Source organism: Penicillium mononematosum (assembly GCF_028829835.1).
Source record: "Penicillium mononematosum strain IBT 11891 chromosome Unknown utg000005l:1.0-9366267.0:1.0-9372171.0, whole genome shotgun sequence".
Taxonomy (NCBI): Eukaryota; Fungi; Ascomycota; class Eurotiomycetes; order Eurotiales; family Aspergillaceae; genus Penicillium; species Penicillium mononematosum.
This window is the reverse complement of record NW_026643275.1, coordinates 2757120-2780112: the sequence shown is the minus strand read 5'-3', so window position 1 is coordinate 2780112 and position 22993 is coordinate 2757120. Positions and strand designations below refer to the sequence as shown.

General features: G+C 50.9%; 10 protein-coding genes across 10 annotated transcripts; 7 read left to right on the top strand and 3 right to left on the bottom strand.

Annotated features, from left to right (window-relative positions):
- Positions 1-1704: 1704 nt before the first annotated feature.
- Positions 1705-2380, top strand: N7519_009135 (uncharacterized protein; the record flags this gene model as incomplete). Its single annotated transcript, XM_057295908.1, has 2 exons — positions 1705-2063; positions 2122-2380. 2 exons carry the CDS (start codon positions 1705-1707, stop codon positions 2378-2380), a joined length of 618 nt encoding a protein of 205 aa, XP_057143790.1.
- Positions 2381-3378: 998 nt separating this feature from the next.
- Positions 3379-4698, top strand: N7519_009134 (putative sulfate/molybdate transporter; the record flags this gene model as incomplete). The annotated part of the gene is made up of 1 exon (XM_057295907.1): positions 3379-4698. The coding sequence occupies one exon, from the start codon at positions 3379-3381 to the stop codon at positions 4696-4698; it is 1320 nt and encodes a 439-aa protein (XP_057143789.1).
- Positions 4699-4928: 230 nt separating this feature from the next.
- On the bottom strand, positions 4929-5515 carry N7519_009133 (uncharacterized protein; the record flags this gene model as incomplete). Its single annotated transcript, XM_057295906.1, has 2 exons — positions 4929-5219; positions 5240-5515. The coding sequence occupies 2 exons, from the start codon at positions 5513-5515 to the stop codon at positions 4929-4931; spliced, it is 567 nt and encodes a 188-aa protein (XP_057143788.1).
- Positions 5516-6064: 549 nt separating this feature from the next.
- On the top strand, positions 6065-6997 carry N7519_009132 (phytanoyl-CoA dioxygenase family protein; the record flags this gene model as incomplete). Its single annotated transcript, XM_057295905.1, has 1 exon — positions 6065-6997. The coding sequence occupies one exon, from the start codon at positions 6065-6067 to the stop codon at positions 6995-6997; it is 933 nt and encodes a 310-aa protein (XP_057143787.1).
- Positions 6998-7156: 159 nt separating this feature from the next.
- N7519_009131 (snoRNA-binding rRNA-processing protein UTP15) lies at positions 7157-8785 on the bottom strand (the record flags this gene model as incomplete). Its single annotated transcript, XM_057295904.1, has 1 exon — positions 7157-8785. One exon carries the CDS (start codon positions 8783-8785, stop codon positions 7157-7159), a length of 1629 nt encoding a protein of 542 aa, XP_057143786.1.
- Positions 8786-10434: 1649 nt separating this feature from the next.
- Positions 10435-10971, top strand: N7519_009130 (C2 domain-containing protein; the record flags this gene model as incomplete). The annotated part of the gene is made up of 2 exons (XM_057295903.1): positions 10435-10652; positions 10701-10971. The coding sequence occupies 2 exons, from the start codon at positions 10435-10437 to the stop codon at positions 10969-10971; spliced, it is 489 nt and encodes a 162-aa protein (XP_057143785.1).
- A 683-nt stretch (positions 10972-11654) lies between these two features.
- Positions 11655-13295, top strand: N7519_009129 (uncharacterized protein; the record flags this gene model as incomplete). The annotated part of the gene is made up of 3 exons (XM_057295902.1): positions 11655-11700; positions 11769-12123; positions 12200-13295. 3 exons carry the CDS (start codon positions 11655-11657, stop codon positions 13293-13295), a joined length of 1497 nt encoding a protein of 498 aa, XP_057143784.1.
- Positions 13296-14251: 956 nt separating this feature from the next.
- On the top strand, positions 14252-16548 carry N7519_009128 (putative pathogenicity factor; the record flags this gene model as incomplete). Its single annotated transcript, XM_057295901.1, has 3 exons — positions 14252-14316; positions 14459-14497; positions 14733-16548. The coding sequence occupies 3 exons, from the start codon at positions 14252-14254 to the stop codon at positions 16546-16548; spliced, it is 1920 nt and encodes a 639-aa protein (XP_057143783.1).
- Positions 16549-17884: 1336 nt separating this feature from the next.
- Positions 17885-19857, top strand: N7519_009127 (uncharacterized protein; the record flags this gene model as incomplete). The annotated part of the gene is made up of 3 exons (XM_057295900.1): positions 17885-19008; positions 19151-19354; positions 19440-19857. The coding sequence occupies 3 exons, from the start codon at positions 17885-17887 to the stop codon at positions 19855-19857; spliced, it is 1746 nt and encodes a 581-aa protein (XP_057143782.1).
- A 606-nt stretch (positions 19858-20463) lies between these two features.
- Positions 20464-22993, bottom strand: N7519_009126 (serine/threonine-protein kinase; the record flags this gene model as incomplete). Its single annotated transcript, XM_057295899.1, has 4 exons — positions 20464-21026; positions 21076-21666; positions 21716-22548; positions 22608-22993. 4 exons carry the CDS (start codon positions 22991-22993, stop codon positions 20464-20466), a joined length of 2373 nt encoding a protein of 790 aa, XP_057143781.1.

The following is a 22993-nucleotide window of genomic DNA, read 5'->3' as shown; positions in this document are numbered from 1 at the left end:
TAATCAACAAGGGACGTCAGATTTTGGTTGGCCACACTTCAAGACCGGCGTAACTGTTACAGAGGAGCCCGCTTGGACTTTTGACTGTTCAGATCTTGTCATGAGACACATATCTTAAAAGATTTACTGCTAGAAAGTCTGCTAGAAAGAGTATTTACAATATAAATGGAGACAACCTTGTCCTCTGTTCGAACAAATGAGGCGGTGTCAAAATACTATGAACTTATCGTCTTCCCAGCCCACCCGCGTTCTCGGGATGGGTCTGTTTCATAATCCGAGATTTGTCACATTCCAGGATTTCAGGAATTTTAGGTATCTTTTGTATGGCGTGCTCATACAAAAGGTACATAGACATGATATTTTAACAATCTTGATTTTCTTCACCCTCTACACGGTTAGGAAAAATATACGTATATTTATCTCTTATAGAAAGGGAAGATATTTCATTTTATTATATTTAACTAGATAGAAATATGAAGTGTAGAAAAAAAAAGTCGTCATTAGCTACTAGTGTGCTGAAGGAGCCTTATTTATTTGATTGATCCTTATTTCTCTTAAGTAGACATTATAGGTTAATCTTAGTGCTAAACCAATTGAACTAGGCCTATATTATATATTTAAGCTCCTATATTCCCTTTATCTACTTCGAACGTGAATAAAAAAACTAGATTGTTGAAATATTATGCCTGTGTACCTTTTGTAAGAGTGCGCCATACAAAAGATACCTCGATTTGCGAAATCCTGGAATGTGACAAATCTCGGATTATGAAACAGACCCATCCCAAGAACGCGGGTGGGCTGAGAAGACTGTACTTAAAAAAGCGGTGAAGATAAGGCTTTAAAAGGAAGCTGAGTTCACCAGAAATCACGCGACTATCCAATCACATGACACTTACGTTATCAGGACCTGGGCAGCTCTAAGGGTGTAGTCGAGCTCAACGCACACACGTGTGCTGGCCTGTCGTCACGCCGTTATGCCCCTTCGCACCCATACATTGCCGCACAGCCAGATTTCTATTTCTGCCACTATCTTAATCATATGACACCCATGCACGCAAACCGGATATTATTCCATTCTCGTGGCCGCGAGTATCTCGCGTTTGGCTGGCGATTCTTGAAAGCCGTCGCGCAGCCTTTGATCAAACCTGATAATCAGCATGAGGGTTGCACGACTTGCATAAGACCCGTGTATACTGCAGTACTCCCCAGTGGTTAGTGTCAGGGACTTGTCTATCTATAGTTAGGGCCCCTGTGCTGAAGGACCACTCGTCGTCCACTGCGTACCTGTCGGCGCATTTCTGAGGCAGAGGCAGACGAGCAAAGCTCGGATAACTATTAATAACTTCATCACATAACTAATTAAGAAAGAGAATTCAAGCAGCTGAGCTTTGACCCCGAGCTGCCAGCTTCACGGTGGGCGCTATTCATGTAGCTAAACGAGGTGCAATGCTGACCGCACCTCACGATCATCCCATTGGTTCTTTTCGGGCTTTGGCGTCCTGCCAAGGCGTCGAAAGAGGCTCACTGCCCTGGGGCTGAAACAATAGTGTAAAGCGTCTCCCGTCAAAGGGCGCGCGCTCCAGGGGATTTAAATGGACCCTTTTCCATATCGTGCAGAGAAGATGCATGTTCAACTGGAAATTATCCCTGAGTGTTCGTTGCCTGAGGCTCTGTTAAATCACGTGTCAGCATCACCACGCAGCAATGACGTTCTCTTTTCCTTTGTACCTCCTCCTACCGCTCCTAGTCGCCGTTACGAGCGCCCAATCTACTTGCCCCGATGGTGAGGAAATAATTTACTCACCTTTTCGACCTTGGTTCAGCTTCGATTATGGCCCCGAACCGGGCGACTGCTGGAAAGCCGCCATCTGCTTACTCGGCCAGGCTGACCCAGCCCGCAATCAGCAGTTTGCAGCCACAGCACTAGTCATGGGCCTGCTACCTATGGTCTTCCGAGACATTGCATGGCCTGAAAGAAGAGTCGTGCTTGTTTCATCACCCCTCCCTACCCTAGCGGAGGTTGTTGTTCGGGCGCTCGGGCTTGAGCCCGTCGTTAAGGGGGGGTGTGGCTGGGTGGTCGGGTGAAGATAGCGAGCGCTGGGTAGACTGGCTGCGCAATAGCTCGATTGCAGGGGCGGCGCTGCGGTCGAGATATCATGCCATGGTGCTGATGTTTGTCAGTCTCTTTGCGCTGCTGGCCTCGTATGCGGGGCTGGCGCTGGTGGAGATCTACTCGAAGCGGACTGCATTGGGCTGTGTATACCCTATCATTGCATTGACTTGGTGTCTTGTTGGTGTTATTCCCGCTATGATCCATGTGCTCTTTGAAGAGCTTTCGGCGGAGAGGAGTGAAAAAGGGCTCGGAACCGGGCGATACTAGGGCGTCCGCGGTGCAGGGGGCAGACCAGCAATGGCCTGTGCAGATTTCGTGGGGAATTTACTATATTATTGGAACTTTGGTGTACACTTCTATCATGGCGGTTACACCGTTGGAGCTGTTTGTTTGGGTTGTTATCATGGCTGTTGTGTCGGGTACTGGGAAGATGCTTGCGCTTTATATCTGCTTGATGTTGAGGAGTCCGGCATGACAGCACTGCGATTGGAACTGGGGTAGGCTGCTGCGTGGGAATCTCCTTACGTTGCAACCATGAGTGTATATGTATTTGAAATGGTCCATAACAAATTCAGGTCTGTGGATTCGCCAGATACCTGCAATATATATCTATAGAAATACCCGCCGTCTTTACCTCCTTCTAATTGGAGATTACCGCTGTACCCTGATTTTTATTATATCTATTTCTATGCTCTCCACTCTATTAACTTAGATTAGCTCGGCTGAGTGGAACGCTGATGGGGTTCAATGCTCAGATAAAGTCGATAAGGCTAATATTGATCAAATGCGCCTTGACCCCATAGACATACTCCCTTCTTTCTTTACCGTTTAGGGGATGCACTTCCCGGCGGCTCCTGCCACTCCGTGCGCCGAGCGCTGGGCGTTGACCGGACGTACCTTCGTATTGTAGCCAATAGAACCAGCAATGTACGACAATCCAACGGCAACTAGTTCAGGCTAATTTAGGTTTCTTTGAGTACGAGTGGTTGCTATCTAGGGCGAAATCAAGGCATTGAACCGTGGAAAGAGCAAGAATCTGTTTTGAGATTCGCCTAGGAATTCTGCGTGTAACATTGAAATAATGTAGAATATTGACAAGCAATATATCAATCGACTTTAGAAGTAATGAGACAGGCCCGGGGATTTCCAAGGTTGACATGAGCGGGGAAGATCGGCTCCGATCGGAGCCAACCTTGGAAACTTCCAAGGTTCGAAGCTTGGCTCCCCTCTCTTCCTCATCATGACCTCAGAAATATCATCTCACCATGGCAATCCAGTCACTACGCGAAATCAACGAGTATAATCTACGAACATTCCAGCGCAACTATGTCTCCGAGATCTCAGGCTCGCTTGGCGATCTTGGCACATTCCTGCCTATCGCGATTGCGCTAGCTATCAACGGCACCGTCTCTCTTGCCAGCACATTGATATTCTCGGGGATTTTCAATATCCTAACAGGTGTATTTTTTGGTATTCCGCTGCCAGTTCAGCCGATGAAGGCCATCGCCGCAGTTGCCATCGCGCGTAGTTTCTCAACCGGCACGATCGCTGCGGCGGGGATCTTCGTCGGTGCCTGTATCGTTGTTTTCAGCGTGACGGGTATCTTGCGCTGGTTCACCGGTGTAATTCCCATCCCAGTTATTAAGGGTATCCAAGTCGGGGCGGGATTATCTCTCATCATCGCAGCCTGCAGCAGCATGCTGCATCCATTGGGTTGGATCAGCCCCTCCTGGGCCGATAACCGTATCTGGGCAGTTGCTGCATTTGTTGCACTTCTGCTCACCAATGTTTATCGCCGAGTACCCTATGCGATTGTCGTGTTAGTGCTGGGTCTGGTGTTTGCTACTATTCGGACTACACTGGCGGGGCATATGCCCGGTTTCGAAGTGTGGCATCCTTTCGCTCTTGTTCCGACCCCGCATCAATGGCGTGTCGGTGCAGTGGATGCCGGTATTGGTCAAATTCCTCTTACCACGCTCAACTCCATTGTGGCGGTCGTCCATCTGGCGAATGATCTGCTGCCAAACGTGCGCACTCCATCCATCACGCACATCGGGCTGAGTGTGGCAGGCATGAATCTAGTTGGCTGCTGGTTCGGTGCCATGCCCGTCTGCCATGGCTCTGGTGGTCTTGCGGCGCAGTATCGGTTCGGAGCTCGCTCAGGAGCAAGTGTGATATTCCTCGGCCTGTTGAAACTTCTTATCGGCTTGCTCTTCGGAGAGACCTTGGTTGATCTTCTGAAGCGGTTCCCTGCTGCCTTTCTCGGAGTGATGGTGATTGCGGCTGGCGCAGAGCTGCTTAGCGTGGGCGAGAGCCTCAACACCACTGGTGCTCGAGACCTCAAGCAGGCCGATGGTGGCCTTCTGTCAAATGTAGGGCAGCACCTTGGTCCTGTTCTCACAGATGAGGAACGCAGTCGTCGCTGGACCGTCATGATGGTCACTGTGGGACTACTGGTAGGGTTCAAAAATGATGCGATCGGCTTCATAGCTGGTATGCTTTGCCACTGGTCCTACGACATCCCGAAATGGTGGGAGCAGGCGCGCAGCCGCTGGTCAGAGGGACGTTTGCGTCTACGTGACTAAACATGCATTTCATACATTGGCATGGGAAACCGGGGGTTTATAACTATAACCTCCTGATATCCTTCACATATTCATGAAGACCTCACCAGATATATTATTTTCAATCTATATATAGCAAGTACAATTACTTACTTTAAGCAAATGCAAGTATTTAACACTCACCCTAAAGCTGGACATTCCTAGTATCCACGTCACTCTCTCTCCGCAGCCTTGTACCCGTACTAGGATTCTCATACGGGCGGTTCTCCTTTGCCGACGACGATAAGCCATCCGCGGCAAAATCCACATCCCGTCCGATCCTCCGACCAGCAGCATCCCTCATCTGTTGATGACGTCTCAGTAACCCCACCGATATCATACTCGGATTGGTCATTATAAGTGCCGGTCACGGGGTCATAAACCCTAGACCCCAGCGGCGAAGAAGCCATATTAAACGAATCGTTCTCGCCGGCCCCATCCAAGAGTTGAGCCGCCGAACCACCAAAATCACCCAGGACACGGGCGTGGAAGCTTCGGACGTGCTATTTTGGGAATCTGGAACATCATCGTCTAGCTCGGTGATGCGTCTTATCCCACCTGCAGAGGTACCACCTGCGGGCTCTGGTAAAGCCAATAGTTCCTGGCCTGTGTTGTCGTATCTCCGTTCCTCAACGACTGCTGGTTGGCCTAGATCTTGCTGGGCCGTACGTACGACTGTTGTGCCGTCGGGTTCGGTGTATGAGGTTGTTGAATACCTGTGTCCGGTTGTAGTCTTGCCGTCGCTGCCGTTGGTTGTGGAACTGTAGTAGTACGAGGAACTTGTGAAAGAGTCGGACATCGTGGTGAACCGTAGTGCTCGGTGGGATATGGGAGAGGAAAAGGTTTAACTGGTCCACTTTGAGTGATTTGCAGTTGAGTTTGTTTACTTGGGTGAATGGAAGGTTGATACTGAACCTTTGGAGGGTTTTTTTTTACCGTTGGTTTGCTTGTAGAAGCGTCCCTGTGGGAGATGTTGGCATCGGCACCGGGGAACTTGTATTGGTAGCTTTCGAAGTTCAACATGTTCAATATGGATAAGTTTATATAGTTCATCTTGTCTTGTCCTGTGGCAAGTGAAGCTTGCCTCTTGCATCATTGCCTCATGCGGCAACTAACCTCTATGGCAGAGGCAAAGACCCATCGGTGTCGCCGAGGGGTCTGGAGATACCCCACGACAATTGAGCCGGGGAAACAGAGCATATATTGAGCGTGTGAGCGTTGTCCATAGATGTCGCGTGCACGGATAAAGCCCCAGATAAGGTACGGGACGTATCGAAATGGCTTATCACTCCCCCGCTTTTGAACATCGAAACCAACTCATCTCCAACTCTGGAACACAAAGCACCTCATGGCCGGACTTACCGAAGCTCAAGTTGCCTCCTTCAAGGAGAACGGGTACCTCGTCCTCCCCGACTACCTCACCCCAACCGAGGTTTCCGCTCTCCTCGCCGAGACAAACAAACTTCTCGAGGAGTTCCCACTAGAATCCCACCCCCTCACCCAGTTCACAACGGGCGACGAAACCGCCGAGCATGTAGGCGACGACTACTTCTTGGACTCAGGCGATAAGATCCGGTTCTTTTTCGAGCCAGACGCGTTCAGCACCGAGCCGGATCCATTAACCGGCCGCGCCGCGCTACTGAAGCCCAAAAACCGCGCCGTCAACAAGATCGGTCATTCGCTGCATACCTTGTCGCCGCCCTTCAAGGCTATATCACTAAACGAGCGGAACGCTGCTGTGGCGCGGTCTTTGGGCTTCGTCGATCCTCGCGTGCTGCAGAGTATGGTTATCTGCAAGCAGCCCTCGATTGGTGGGGCTGTGCCGTCTCATCGCGATTCGGAGTTTTTGTATACGGATCCGCCTTCTGCCGTTGGCTGGTGGTATGCGCTGCAGGATGCGGGTCCGGCGAATGGGACGCTGGGTATGTACAAGGGGTCGCATACGGGGAGGAAGGGTGGACACATTGCTAGGCGGTTTGTGAGGAGGGAGAGTGGGACAGGTACGGAGTTCGTTGAGAACCGGGGCCCCTCGCTTCCCAAAGGCATGGAGGAGGAGAAGAGCTCGGAGGCTACAGATGAGGATCTGGAGGTTCTTGATATCAAGGCTGGATCGCTTGTGCTCATTCATGGAAATGTTTTGCATAAGAGCGAGAAGAATACCAGCCTGAATAGTCGGTATGCCTATACCTTCCATGTTATCGAGGGCGCAGAGGGGTGGGAGTATGATGCGCGGAATTGGTTGCAGCCCCCTGCTGGTGGGTTCTCGAAGTTGAATACTTGATACACAGAATACGAATGAATGATGTTACGGCCAATAATGGTAAATAGTTCGACTTTTATTCTTTATGCAAATCCTGTACAAAAGATGGCCCGCCAATATACACCGAGTGTGCGAATCCCAGACACCCCGAACTCCAAGTTGCGATTCAAGGCCGTCAGATCAGGTTGCCTTCAACATGTCAAGCATTCCCTTTGTTTGCCACGCTTGTTGGGCCATCTCCACTTCGTCGCGCACGCGGCGGTGCAGACGCTCAACCATCTTGTCGACCTGGGCGGACTGGCCCAGGTTTCCAGAGTAGATATCGAGAAGGTTCATGGCGACCTCGACGCTGAGTTCGACCAGGCGGGGTTCGCGGATGTTCTTGTGAACCCACTGCAGGACGGGCTGGAGGGTGACCTCATCGCGGTCCTTCAGAGAGGCGCGCAGGGCGGAGCGGTGGCGCAGGGCCGTAAGCAGTGTAAGTTGTGCAGTCTTGTCGGCCGAGCTGAGGACTTGGTCCAGCGCAACAGAGTAGCGTGCCTTACGGAGATCGTTCTCCCAAGGCTGCTCTCTCTTCCGCTTCTTGCGGTCCTGGCCCTCAATGACAATCTCCACACCTTCTCCGATGAAATCGCGTCCACGCAGACGCTTTTCCCAACCAGAGCCACGGGCCTTCTTCTTCTTAGCGACTTCCCGGTCATGTTCCTCCAATTTGCCCTCCAGGAGAGCTGCCATTTCCTTGCGACGTTCCCGCTCCTTGATCTTCTGTTGACCAGACAGGCGGGTCTTGATAGACAGAAGACCTGACTGCATACCAACGGCAATGTGCTTATCCTCATATTCGGTACCGGAAGTAATCGCGCGCAGAGAGAGAATGGGCGACGGGTATTTGGATCCGGAGACAGGGTTCCACCCTGTGGTCTCAAAGACCTTCATGTGTCCATCGAGCGCACCACTGAGCAATCGCTCACCATTGGAGGCCAGCGCAAGGGCAGTGACAGTCTTTTGGTGGCTCTGGATCATGTGCAGCGGCTTACCAGCCACGATATCTAGCACCGCAATCTTGTTGTCGGCCGCGGCGAGGACTGTAGTTCCGGCGGGCATGGGCAGAACGGTCTCGATCGCTGCACCCATCTTGAACGTCATAGCGGCACGGTTTCCAACTCGGGGATCCCACAGTCTAACAGTACGATCGTAAGAGCCCGAAACCACCAGACCAGAAGAAGCCATCGAGCCAGGCATGAATGCACCGCTGCGCACATAATCGCTGTGGCCGACAAAGGCGCGCGCACTAGTTTGCGATGGCAAGTCCCACAGCCGCACTGTACGGTCGTCACTAGCTGTGAGAACCGATGTGGGGTCGCTCGGAGAGAACTTGGTCACCCACACGGGCTGCTTGTGGTCCTTCCATGTCTTGAGGATGGCGCGCGACTTGGAATCGAAAACTTGCACAGCACCAGTGTCGTCACCTGTCACCAAGACACGCCCATCTGCTCGAACATCAGTACCGCGCACGGTATCGTCGAACCGTGTCAGTGTCCGCAGGAGTTTCCGTGTGCGAATCGAATAGATCTGGACTCGTGCGCCTGTTGTCACGGTGAAGACATCGGGCGGTTGTGTAAGAGAGGGGAATGCCGCAGCAGAGGAAGGAACGGAAGGTTGAGTGATGAGATTGACCGGTCCGTTGGCCGGTGACGGAATCAAGAGGGGGTTTTTGAATGTCCGCCAGTATTGTTGCTCGGGCGTTAACTGCGTCGAGGGTAATGAGGCGAGCTTGACCTGCTGCAGAGGCAGGACGGGCGCCGCCATGGTTGCAGTGGTGAATAGACAGTAAGTTGTTCAAGGGTATTAATTAGGTAGTCAACCCAGGATGAGCAATGGGGGGAAGGGAAGTTAAGCCGACTAGAGTGCTATCATGAAGTTCATGAAGACCATCTTTTTTCTGCCGATCAAAAAAGTTCGTCTCGCCCAATCGGGAATGGTGGCGGTAGGTGTTAATGCCTGAGACACCAGGCTATAATATTTGGCCTGAGGCCACATTCCAGAAATTAAGCTCTTGGCATATCCACCAGCGTCATTCTTGACTTTACCTGTGCATCAAAGGTATGTGACAGGTTGACGGCCGCTAGAGCCCAGTCTGGACCCCTCATGAGAAGAGTCTAGAGTAAAAATAAATTTACAATAAACCTCTAGGTCGATGCTTCTAGATTTTCGGATTCCACCCATTACAAGTACTCTTCATGAGGATACAAGCACCATGCTCCAGGCCACTCAGCTTTCCTCGACCATCTGCATAATTTCCCGAATTGACAAGTGACATCTGCATCTTCCATTTCGGGTAATCTATTCTGTCCGGAGTATCGATGCTTGGTCTTGTATGTTCACCACCACGGTCAATCAACCTCGAGAGATCTTGCCTCGAGTAAGCCTAACGCTTTCCATCAATTTATCCGCCTAGAGATAAAACTGAAATCTGATGGATATTCGTTGTATGCCGTAGGCTTCCATATTTTAACCATCTTGTCATGGTAATTATAGTAACCCTGGCAGGGATTGATTGCCCCGCGAACCCACTGGAGGCAGTGAGGCAGGCAGCATCATTACCTACCTAGGTACATGTAGGTAATCACCAAAGTATCTGGGCGAGGGAAGTCAGTAAGGGGATGATGTGTGGAGAGCAGGCGAACGAGACAGTCTCATTAATATTGCCAATGTATGACATTCATGCAGTACCACACGAGGCATACCTAAAATCCAACTCACATTATAACCATGAAGATCAGGACTGTGAGTGGTCGCTATGGCAATCAGGTGGGGGCCGAATGGGAGATCCATCGTGATGCAGCTCCCTAACCCTAAAGGTGGGGGAGCCGCGACCTGTGGACGGCTTGACAGCTTATTGAAGCTCCAATACAGCTGAAACTTGATTCAAAAACAGGAATTCGGAGGAAACAGGGATGAAGATCTTGTCTGGACCGCCTAATGGTCGGCAATGCACGCGCTGTCCCACTAGAATGCGCAATATCTGCACATGCAAATCTGCGGTGGCTGGGGATTCCGATCGAGCTGAGGACCCACTGGATGTGGAACCTTACTCAGGTTAGGCAGAGGGCCTGAATGGCATCATGCAATACATTGCAATATATATGAGGAAGTTAATATAGGTTGAAAGTAGAATGAGACAGTGAACTCCGTAGAGATCAAGCCAGTGCTCCCGAGGTCAGTTTGTCGGTTGTTTACTCGGATGATGCAAGGTCTGTGTATCCATGGTATGGTCCAGACACCGCCAGGGGTAACAACCAATCAACTCCCCAGATCTGATACAACCCCAGCCACCTCCAATACCTGCATCGGACATTCCACTGTCTTTTCTCTTTTCTTCTTCCCCTCTCCCACTGCATTGGCTTAATGGTCTTTTCTGTTTATATCCAATATACCCATTAACAACTGGGTTAGCAATGTCGAAGATCTCCAAGGTCAACCATGCGGCGGGCATCTTCGCTGACATCTCCGTCGATGGCCCCGTTATCGGTACCTTGGTCGCTATCATCGACCGAGCCAAGAATCTACCCAACCGGAAGACTATGGGCAAGCAGAATCCCTATGCTGCAGCACGATTAGGCAAGGAGGCAAAGAAAACGCAAACAGATTTGCGAGGAGGACAAACTCCTAGATGGTAAGCTTTTGGCCTGATAGATGTGGGAATCGAAGCTTACTTCTCTAGGGACTCGGAACTCCGATTCACCGTTCATGAATCTCCCGATTACTTCAAACTAAAGGTCTCTGTATTCAATGACGATAAAAAGACAGACTTGATCGGCGAGACCTGGGTCGATTTACAAAACTTGATCATTCCGGGTGGAAGCCAGAATGATCACTGGCACCCACTTCAATACCGTGGGAAATATGCGGGAGAAATCCGAATCGAAATGACCTACTACGACACCAGAGAACAGGACGAGGTCCTAATAGGAGCGCCGACAAGAAGCCGCTGACCGAGTCCAAGGCAAAATTCCCAGTACTCCAAGCAGTAATACGGGCTTGTCTGGTCCGCGGCAATTGAAAGATGTTAAGCGACGACCCTTGCCCAGTGGTCCTCCAGGGGCCCCGGCAAGACCAGCTCCTCTGGAACAAACTCACTCTGCGCCTCCACTTCACCACCCGGCCCCGTCGAGACCCATCATTCCTGAACATTCAAACACCATAGCGACTGCTCCGGACACTGTCTCCCATGCCCCGAGAAATTCGGAGCCTGCTTACGATGCATCATCTTATCGCGCACCTTCTCCTGTCCCGCCCCCATCTCGGGGTGGGTACGACGGTGCCGATAACACTCAAGAATGGGACACCGCAGCTGTTGCCCCTCTCCGCCGACAAATTACTCATGAACTGCCTTATACCTCCAATGAAGTTACTGATAGCACATACGACTCACGTCTACTACAGCAGCACCAGCAGCAACAACTACAGCATCAACAATTGCAGCAAGAACAATTGCAACAACGACTCCAGCAAGAACAGCTACAGCAACAACAGCTGCAGCGAGAACAGCTGCAAAGGGAGCAACTGCAGAGGGAGCAACTGCAACAGCGACTCCAGCAAGAACAGCTCCGGCAAGAGCAACTGCAACGGGAGCAACTGCAGCAAGAACAAGTCCAACCGCGGAATCGCCCCGAGTATGATCAACTACCTTCCAGGGACTATCGCCTCGCCAGGCAAAGCCAGTACGAGGCAGATCCCCGTGAGGAAGTGTCATACCATTCCACACATCACGATCACTACGCTCAAATAGAGCAACCCCGGTATAATCCGGACCCTATGCCACATGGGGCAATGCATGCACATGAGCTACCCGCTTCAGACTTTATGCCTTCCTCTATAGGGCCAGTGGATGATCCCCGGTACCATTCGCACAGAGTTCGACCTCTGCAAATCACAGCTCATGGTCACGACTACCACCCAGAGTACGCCGGAATGCAACCACGAGTAGAAGATGAAGATGATGACGGACCTCCCCCCTCCTCCGCCAGCACACCGGTCACGAAGGTCGCACTCTCAGCTGCCTACCCCGAAGACCTCGCCCCAACCTTATGCACCCTACGCACCCCAACCTACTTCTCGATCATCGGTTCCCCATCTGCCATCGAGTATGTCTACCTCGTCCCACCGCGATCGCTACCAGGAGTCTTCTTCAATGGGAACCTCCCCAGCCATGCCCGCAAGCCTCGTCGCAGGTTATGAACCGCAAGAGTCATCTGAGACAGCAGCACTCGAGCGATCAGTTCCCAGACGCAGCACCCACTGGGACGATGAGATGATGATTTCCCAGCCGCCCGCACCAGTTCCTGTACCAGCACCCGTCCACTACGATGCCCCTGTCTACCCTCTACGAACATCCCCCCGACCTATTGAACAAAGACCCACTTCTAGCAGAGGTGGATCTGTCAGCCCTGATGTGCGGGCTGTGACCCGGAAGTCAGTCAGTCCGCGGCCCTCTTCCTCAGATGTCGGGGGTGGCTCTTCGATCCCTTTCTCACCCGACTCCTACATCTCTCTGAACCCGAATGCCTCTCACCCTCCCAGCCGAGATCCTTCGCCGGCTTACGACACGCCTTCGCAAGCTAGAGATGCCGTGATACGTGGAAAGACTGAACCCCATCGAGACGTGGATCACCCAATCATCGGGGATGATGGTCGTGAAATTGACCCCTCTGACCATCTTCCCACCGATACATGGGCACCCGAACCAGAAAGGAAGAACCGCAAGCCTGAGGTTATTATCCGCTTCAAACACTCGCCTCGGCCAACTTCTCGAGGCAACGATTCTCCCTCATCACGCAGCACAGGCCCGCCACGTGTCGGATTCAGAACGGAGACCACTACCTATCCGTCGGATCGTCCAGTCCAGTACACGCCCACCCATGTGCACGCAAGTCCAGGGGCACTGGTCCGAACCCCGCCTCGGCCAGACTACGCGCGTGAGCGCTCCGACAGCTACACGCGAAATCGGGCGTACAACACACCCACTTCGGTTGAGCGGCCGCGCTCTTCCCGAAGTTCTGTCTCGCCATCTCCAGGGTCTCGTTCGCCGCTGTATGACTACAGCCCAGGTCCTCCGATTCCAAGCAAGGTACCAATCACCGGAGGAAGCCCAAGCTACCCCGTCATGTCTGGCAATCCCACTGGAAACGTTCGCATGGATGCACTGAGTCGAGAGCTGAGTACGATTGACATTGGCTCCTCGGCGTGCAGCCCTGCCCGGGGGGCCGTTCGAAAGTACGTACCAAGACAACCAGCGTCGATGGGCTACGCTAGGTAAAACGATATTCTTTTTACATTTATGGATGACTTAATGTACGCTATGTCTATTTTGGGCCCTCGGTGGCATATTTTCCCGGTTCTTTTCAACTTTTTGTTTTCAGACTGCATTGATCTTGATATCCGGCAAAGATGGCGTTATGGATTTGATTTACGGGGGTAGAGTTTCTGATGATGCACACGTTTCAGGAATAACCAATGATACCTTAAATTGACTCCTTGACTCTCACTAGATGTGTGTTTCTGTAGACTTGAGACTGTGTTTGACAAGTTCATTGATGTAGCTGCTCAGTGGTCTGACAGTAGTCCTCAGTGTTGTCTATATATAGGTCTTCCTGATACCCCGGTTCCTCCAGTACATTTTATTCCACTCTGCTAACTCTGGTTGTCTGCGGTAGTCCGGTTGTCCTTCCCACCATGCGGTCGTATATGGAGATACTGTGCGAGCTAACAACCTCATTACTTTAACACTCTCCTAGAATCTGGTGATCCCTATTGGATTTAAAACGCCCGTATCATGTCTTTGTGCATATAAGGACCACCGTCATACTTAGTACATGGATCGATCATGCAGACTCGGCTGCTACACTCTGTTACCTGGTTACTAGAGAGCACACACGTTGCGCAGCTCACGATGTACATATTGAGATAGTGATATCTAACAAAGGGAAAAAGTGATCTGAACTCGATCAAGGGCAAACATTGTAGGCAATTTCCTGCAAGATTATAAAAGCCCATCCTATTCTGGTCCTGCTCTTCCTCCTCTATCCTATCCTCGCACTGTTTTACTTTCCTTTGCCCAACACGTCAAACTCACACTATCAGACAGCTCGTGCAGCATCAGCAACGAGCTTTGCCATCAAATCTCATCATCAGCTAGGTACGTTCGTCATCAAGGACGTACTTTCCCATCTTCTATTTTCCTCATCTTGTCTCGCACCTTAGCTTCCATCAACCATGCAAGGCCAGGGCCATGACATCCCAGGCCATCAGGCCCACCTCCCTGGGGAGGACTCGGAAAGGTACGTATATTCATCATCATCCCGAGGATCTACTCGGTATTATATGAGTTTGAAGTCTCGCTCGTCCTTTCTCGGTGGCTTGTCGATGTCCTCGTCTTTTGCGTTTGTCGTGGGATCACATTTGCTAACCAATATGGCTTAGGCCGGGCAGCACTGCCCGTGCCAACCAAGATCTTGCGACGTGAGTACACGATATATCCCCTGGCATCATTATTTTCCTAGCATCCAAGCCTACTTTATCTGGTGTCGCACTTTTAGTTTGCGACAGCCTCTTGCTATTCCTTTCCCTTTCTCTTACCTGTCTCTTACTTGTCTCTTATTTGTCAACTATCTACCAACCGTGCTCTGTGATCCAAGCCCCTCTTGACTGTCAACAATATCATGAGTGTGAAAGATTCAGCTAATCGAAATATTAGCCCCAGCAGCTCCCCTCGGACAATCCGACAGGGAAACCCTTCGCTGTCCCTACTTCTCTCTCCACCCCAGACCTCACCATTGATACCGCTGGACGCAATGGATTCCAGCCCTCCGGCTAGTCATCATCAATACAGCCCAGCATATCCACGCGGGCCCCGCCTCACTAGCACAAACGGATCATACCCCGTGTATGACCCTAGCCGAGGAGCGCAGCTGAGAAGTGCTGCGGACCGTGCCAACCCTTACCGGGATCGACTAGAGCGAGTTGATCATGCACGGGGGCAGGATCGGGCTCGGAGCAGGAGTCCTAGGCGCTCGATCCAACCCGCAGGTGTTCCCGAATCCCGAGAAGCGCCAAGGATTCCATTTATGGGATTCAATCAGTATCCTCGGGAGATGTATATCCCACCTGGCATGAACGGCCGAATGCCTCATAATCTGCCTAGCTCCTCCCCGACGCTACCTCCGAACAACGCCCAGCGTGGTGGTCATGCTTCAGACAACCTAGGGGACTCTCCTGGACATACTTACCCTCCCAATGACGGCAACATGTATGGATACCCCAACGACCAGCAACAAGTGCAGGGATGTGACCCGGGACCTGACACACAGCCGGTCGACAAAAAAGAGGATACCAACAAGAACGATGAGGATCACTTGTGTGAATTTGCTGCTCCATGCCGAATGCATCCCTCACCTGATGGAATGCACTACCGGAAGGTTGTCTCACATGTGTTTGGCAGGAACAAAGCTGTCACCAAGCTGTTCCCACTGGGCGTCTGGGTCCATTATTGCCGAAAGCACTACCAGCGTGCCCGGTATCGCGCAGACCAGTGGCCGTTTACGCAGTGTGACCTCCTGCTAGAATCCCTGAACCGAATGGAGAACTGGGATGGAGTAGAGAGTTTCGAACTCATCCTCCGCCGCCGAGAGCAAATGCGAGTCGGACGTGAAATCGAAGGCGCACCCAACACCGACACCTCCAACCAGAACAACACTACTCCTTCTGCCAGCCAGAGCCAAGATCAGGACAACAAGTCCTCGGGCACCGTTACTCGCCCTCCGGGCCGTAAGCATCCAACTGCCATCATCGCCCCGGTCCCAGACTGGCTTCGCCAACACGTCGGTCACGGCAAGACCTTCCAAGAAATTCGGTACATCATCGAACTGGTGCGTAACCACATGGTGAGGCTCCGGAACCAAGAACGAGCGCAGCAGCAGCTCAACCATCTCCCCAAGTCCCCGAGTGCACCAGGAAGTCCTCGTCGAGGTGGTCATTCGAACGGCCGAAGGGGGCGCATCACTAAACCCGCGCACCGCGACCCCCTACGCGTGCGTGCTAGCACGGTTCGTTTCCCCGACGTTGAAATCCTCCCTCATTTCAAGCCTTGGGTTAAGGAGGCTGCTCTACGACAGCGATCTGCCACTAACGGCCCCATGAACGAAACGGATCCGTTTATCAAGGAGTACGAGGCAGAGCAGAGGATCTCCGGAGGGGGCCATGTCATTGGGGAAATCCAGGATACCTGCGACACCAATGCTCGCGCTGAATCGAGTCAGCCGTCAAACGGCGACTTTGCGACTAATCACACCACACCCCGTCTTGATGACCGCTCCGAGTCCCTTTCTACTATTGAGATGACTGGGGCCAACCTCTCGCAGATGCAGCCTCACATTGGCAGGGCTGGGACCAACCGCGGCCAGTCTGAGAGCCAGCGGCGACGCAGCGAACGGGTCTATATCAAGGCCCTCGACCGTGTGCCTACCAAGAGACCCGGCAAGGATGGTGAGCCTGGAAAGGATGGTAACAAGTAGCTTGCCATCAACTTGGCAATCTGCTGCTCATCTGTCTTACCAACCACCGGTCACATAATAACAACGATTGAAAAATGAAATTTCAAAAAGAGAAAAAGGAAAAAAAAGAAAAAAAAAAGGAAAAGCCTATTGACAGATTATGCACTTGCCAGCATGTTCCAGTGACGACCCGAGTTCATCGCAATATCGAATGGACTCATTCACGTGGCTTAGGTATGCCTTGTGGTCAATGAATTCACTTCACGAACAAAAATGTATGAAATCCGAGTCAATTCCAAAAAAAAAAAACCCCAAAAAAAAGCTCAATCATCAGTCTTGAGGGCATACTATCTTCCTCGACTTCACGGGGCTACTATGGGAAGTCTTCATGAAAGAGCAGTTGAAGCCCGACAAAACGTGGAATATGGGGGAAGATGTGTTGCTGTGCATGACCACCTTATGCCAAAAGCCCCCAACCAGAAAGGGAAAGAAAAGTGTCAGATTGATCTCCCGTGACAAGCAATTCTGTTCAAGTTGCAATCTGTGCCTGTGGCCTGTTGGCCTGCGAAAGAAGATATTCATGGCAGTGTTACACCCAGGTTTACATTGCTGGCTATGACTTTGTGAAGACATGGATAGGGATTCGAATGGGGGAAGAGTAAGGGAAAAAAAAGCAGAAAGACCAAAAAAAAGCCCATACGCCATGATACGGAATCCAGCGAGAATTGAAGAGTGGACAAGTCTACCTTCAACAGATATGGATGGACTTTCATAGCAATGTATCAATACAAGTTCAATTCAATTACATTGTAAGACTTGGTAACTGTCCTAATTACTATATATGCACCTACATATGTAGGTAGAATATGAGGGCCATCACTATTTTGCACCAGTTTCAGCCCGGAGAGGGTAGTTGGCGTCGGTTACGAGCTTCCTACGTAGACTATGATATGTCATTTATATCTTGTGTCTTATTAAAGGTTAGGCTCATGTTTATATTCTTTATTTGTATTATGCTCCTTTACGTATACTACTAGCCTCTCGGAAGTTGTACGGTAACCTCTTTACTACTCAAGTGTCTCGATAATCCAAATATATCTCTCCAGTTCCTTCCCAGTTGAGTTTGGTTTTTCCCTGTCTGGCTGGGCGTTCAGGAACCACCTGGGCAGCGTTTTGCAATCTGGTTGGCTGCACTTGTTAGGATCAAGCTCTGATGCACCAGCCTCGTATCATTTCACCAGTTTGTACTCCACTACGGCCCAAGTCACCGCCAACTTCACCGATTCCGAGAGACACCCGCAGCTGGAAATTCCCGGGCTTCCTGTTTATCACGGAAAACTTACAGGCCGAGGTCAAAATGGTTGGGATTCATGGCGAGTACGTGCAAGTCGTACCTCGTTTTGATGGCCTGCCGTACCATTCAGACAAACTCGACCAACTTTCCAATGATCCGGTCCTTGGGATTCTTCAATTTACTTTCAATCCCGAGGTCGACGTCTCTGATGCATCACAGCGTGCATCAATACTCTGGCAGAAGTCTTTACGCTTTGTTTCGACTATCCCTGGTTTTCAAAGTCTCTATTGGTCATCAGTGAGCGATGTCTCGCCGTGTCAGCAGATTATCGTACTGATCCAGTGGGAAAACGTGCTTGGCTGGGGACTATTCCAATCTTCTCTTGGCTTTAGCATGATGCTGGGATATATATCCCAAGCCTCCAACCGTTGCGTCCAACTTGATGTGCCCCTCGACATCCCTGACTCATGTCACCTCGAGCTGGTCTCCTTTCAGTTTCCAGTAGCTCTATCTGTTTCTCAGCTGGACGAGAAAGCTGGCTTCAAAGCTAAATGGGGAAACGCATTTCCTAAACCTGTCAATGGGATTATTCCTAGCTCCGAATTAGCTCACGCCTGTGGGCAATGGCTACAAAGAGATAAAGAATCGGAGGACCAGTTTTTCATTGGCCTGCTCTTTTGGAACTCGACCCCCCAATTTGAGGGTCATCTGCAGCTTCGAGGGGAGGGCAGTCAAAATCTCACAAAACATATAGCAGAGCTGATCGAAGATGCGATGCATGTGGTCTCGGCTTGCACAGGCCAGCTCAATCACGTATCGGGTGATCCTCTGCCAGACTCCGCGCAGTGCCAAATCAAGCATCAGGCTTTCCACGCAGATGTCAAGCCAATATACAGCGCCAAAGAAGATCAAAATGAGTCCGGGAAAGATAAGTATCATGTGGAAAGTATGTCCCAGGCGCGAAGAAAGCCACGGGAACGCATAGCTGCTGGGCCCGCCGGGGCATGGTACATGATGGCACACATCTCTCAGCATCATCTACCCCGTCAAATGAACAGGTCAGAGGTGGATGTCATTCAAATGATTTCTTTCCGTGCTCAGCGTGGAAACACAGAGGTGCAAAGTCAACTTGAAGCACTTCGTGTGAAATTACGGAAACTAGGGGATTGCCCCCCCACTCGCTTGGGGTAAAGAAAATGAAAATGAAGGGGACAGCGACAAATTACTACTTTTCCTTGGTATGTTTGCCTTACCTTATAGGGCAAAAATGAATTATTAGCGGAGCTGACTCTGCTTCTTTGAAGAACTCACGAATACCAAATTATCTAGGCAAGAATGCGAAGCTCGACTGCAAGAATATCTTCATGATTTCTCGGTTGGATGCGGAAATTCTATCCAGGAGCTATCCTACAGAAGAACAGCAGGCCCGCGGAGCCTGGACAGTCTTTCCAATGCGGACATAACCAATTTCCATGTCTCCGTGAATAAGAATGACCGACGTTCATTTGAATATGCCATGAACAATTACAGGCAGTATGTGCATACTTTCAATGACACCTATTGACTCTGTTTTACCCAGTCTCTTTATGATGCTGCTTTACTAACATCAATACCATAGGACTTTGATCCAGCAAGTCATCCAAGGGGGCCAAACTTCTCCATGGTCCGCTTTCATTACCAATTGCGGTGCGTGGGCTCCGGATCAACATTGCGCGCACAGAGACAAGGAACCCGGAACGAAGAAGTTTGTCTCAGTGTTTCGTTGCGAGATGGAAGGGGCAAGAGAAGAGTGGTACGGTGATTTCGCTAAACGATCTCGAACTCAGTATGATCTCCTGGGTCATATCACTGACTGGCTGCGGACGTTATCGACGAGTATTGAGAACCACTATGTCGTCTTCGAAAAGCCAGATCCTTGGATGATCACCGATATGGCGGAAAAGAAGGAGCGTGAGAAGTCAATCCTTCCACCGTCGATTTTCGATATCCCCTGGGCTACTCAAAAAATCCCCTCGCCAGATTTCCAACCTTTCTAGACGAGAGGCGTTTCTTTTGGAAGGTGCTGCACCCTGTCACGACAGTAACAAGCCATAGTGGTGGGAGCAACAGAGTATTTCGGAGGATCGAATGGTCGGATGGTGCATTGGATTCATGTGCAGGTAGCTAAGGGACTAGTCCAAGGAAATCCTTTTAAGGACGCACATTATTGAGGAATGGATGATACCTGGGTGTCTCCATGTAAGTATGTAAATATCACATAGTGTTATACTAGTCTATGTGAGTGACCTCGGGGGTTTAAGGCTATTTCAACATTCGTATATCTCAAAAATCCCATTTCTAGCTTCATCAAGAGACTGCCTAGATACACATTTATGTACTCAGCTAAGTAGCGGAAAGTTAATTGAACGAATATTTGCATGCGAAAGAAGAAAAAAATAAGAAAAAGGATCAAGCACATACTCCGTACAATGTAGATAAAACCCCAAAATACGACTCGCTTGCTGGAAAGACACCGAAATGCAGCAGAAACAGAAAGCTCCTATGCAACCACCCAAGCAATATGAAATAAAAGATTAAGATAAGGTAATTATCATGGTAGTTTGTGTATGAACAAAAGCCAGTCTCGGAGAAAACAGACTGGTCTAGCTTGCCACAGCCAGCTGGGCGACGAGATCAGACGCCACATCAAGGAAGGGGTAAGGGCTGGTCACCTCCTTCTCCTTGTTCTTGAGGCGCTTGCTGATGGGATGCCATTCAGTGTCTCCCTCCGTGCGGATCACGTTCTGGTAGCCATCACATTTAAAGTCAACCATGTAGTTGTTTTCTTCGAGTTGATAAAGCTGAATGTCAAGGAAGACCCAGACACCGTATGTGATTTTCGGGAGTCCGCTTGGAACATTTACCGAGGAGGCCCCGCTCGTGAGACCGCTGTCGGGTACGGAGGACTGGGTGTCTCTGCTCCTGTCTTCTGTTGGGGCAGAGATCCCCGAGATGTTGAAGCGGCGACGCAATTCTTCGAGGTCGCTGCGGCTATTGTAAACACTGGTGGATGCCCCGGGAGCCTTAATGCCTTCTTTCAGCAGGCGTGCACGGATAAACCATGGGTCCTTCGGGATGTAATAGTCGGATGGGAGGTCGGGGTATTTGCTCTGCAAGGGTTTAGGCTTATCAGGGGAGGGAGTCGCATCGGGGCCGATATTGGTGCCTAGAGGATGTAAGAATAAGCTCAAAACCGGCAAGAAGTGGAAACATACCTGATTCCACGGGTTGAATGTCCCACAATCCACCCTGAGCAGCAATTGCCCGGTACAGATACAACATGGCCTCATATGGCTGGTTTCGGGATCGAATACCAAACTGCCATTTGCGACTCCGTTTTGGCTGCTTTTCGAGGGGTTGACCGGTCGGCGGCTCAAATCGCAACTTGTCCAAGTCGACGACACTGCGTGCGTGGGGCTTCAATGCACGGGCTGTGGCGGCCTGTTCTTCGGGAGACATGTCCCGATAGGCAGATCCGTGTCCCTCTGGGTCAAGCTGGGCAGCTTCTTGACGACGCTGCTCGAGCAATTCGTTGCGAGCTCTTTTATCGCGATCTCGTTGTTCCATAAGTTGGTCGTGAACATATGGTAAGCTAGTAGGGAGAATCCGAACGTGGCTAACGCGGGGTTCTTCCCCAGATTCCGATTGTTGCGGATCTTCCGAGGCCCTGCGGTGCGATGCACTAGCGGTCGGGCTCATGGTGGGGGCAGGGGACCCTTGAGGACGAGGTGCCGGAGTTCTATCCGCGGATGAAGGCGCAGCTCCTTTCTGGACATTTTGAGCTAACAAATTATCTTCCGTGGGTGCTGTTATCGTTAGCAGATAGACAAGTCAATTAAGAAATTCAGCTCTTACAGTTGGTTTGCATCATCTCATTCTCAACGACGATGGAGAAGGCATCCTTGATAGCGCTGGGTTCAGGATGTCTCAATGCCTCTTCGATATCCTCTCGGCCATATCCCATGCTTCGTTCGAGCTTAGACACTGCAATTCGATGAATCTTGTTCTGGACTGGTGGAGGCTTCGCCATATCAAGCTTTGCAGAATCAACCTTCTTCGAGTCTGCCCCTGGGGCGATGAACTCCTCACGTGGTGGTTCCAAGTACTGGGGGAGATTTTTGGTGAACCAGGGGTCCAATCTGATCTCAGGGATTGTAATGCGGTGGACGGGGTGAACTTGGAGCATTGCCCGGATCAAACGAGCTGCCCCAGATGAAATATATCCAGGTATGTGGAAGGTGCCCGCGGCGATCTTCTTGAAAAGGGCTGGAATGTAGTCATCATCGAAAGGCAATCGGCCCACCAATAACACATATAGAATAACACCACAACTCCACACATCGACCTCGGGGCCGGCGTAGAGCTTTCCGGAAATGACCTCTGGGGCAGCGTAGTTCGGGCTGCCGCAGCTAGTCTTAAGGAAATTGCCATCCGTCATAATATTACTCAAACCGAAATCCGCAATCTTAACGTTCTTCTGGTTGTCGATGAGCAGGTTCTCGGGCTTCAAGTCACGGTGTACAATCTTGTGTCGATGGCAGTACTCCACAGCACAAATGATTTGCTGGAAGAATTTCCGGGCTTCGTCGTCACCGCACCTTCCCTTCCTCACGAGATAATCGAACAGTTCTCGCTCCGCGTATTCCAGCACCATCACAATATCGGACTTGGTCGCAATCACCGTGTACCTAAAACGTGATTGGTCAGCCAACTGAAACCCCAATTGCATTATGGATCGAAATCGTACAATTTAATGATGTGAGGGTGTCGTAGCAATTGTAAGTACTGGATTTCTCGCTCCACACGCCCAACCATATCCCGGGAGAGTAGTTTGCGTCGTGAGATGATCTTCAGAGCAACTTGACGTCCACTTGGCTGGTGAATAGCAAGTTTTACCTTGCCAAACGAACCCTCGCCTAAAACTCTTATAGTCTGGTACTGGTCGAGGCGTTGCATGTCTCGGGTAGTCGACGGTGACTGCAACGAGTCCTCGGTCTTGCCGGTCGGCTTCGAGGGCGGGGGCATTGCCATGGCGGAAGGGTTGGAGGCGGGCGGCCTCGCACGTTCACGCGGACGATCACGGTCGGAGGGGAGGGGGATAGCGAGGTCTTCCTCGTCGAATGCAGCGGCCAT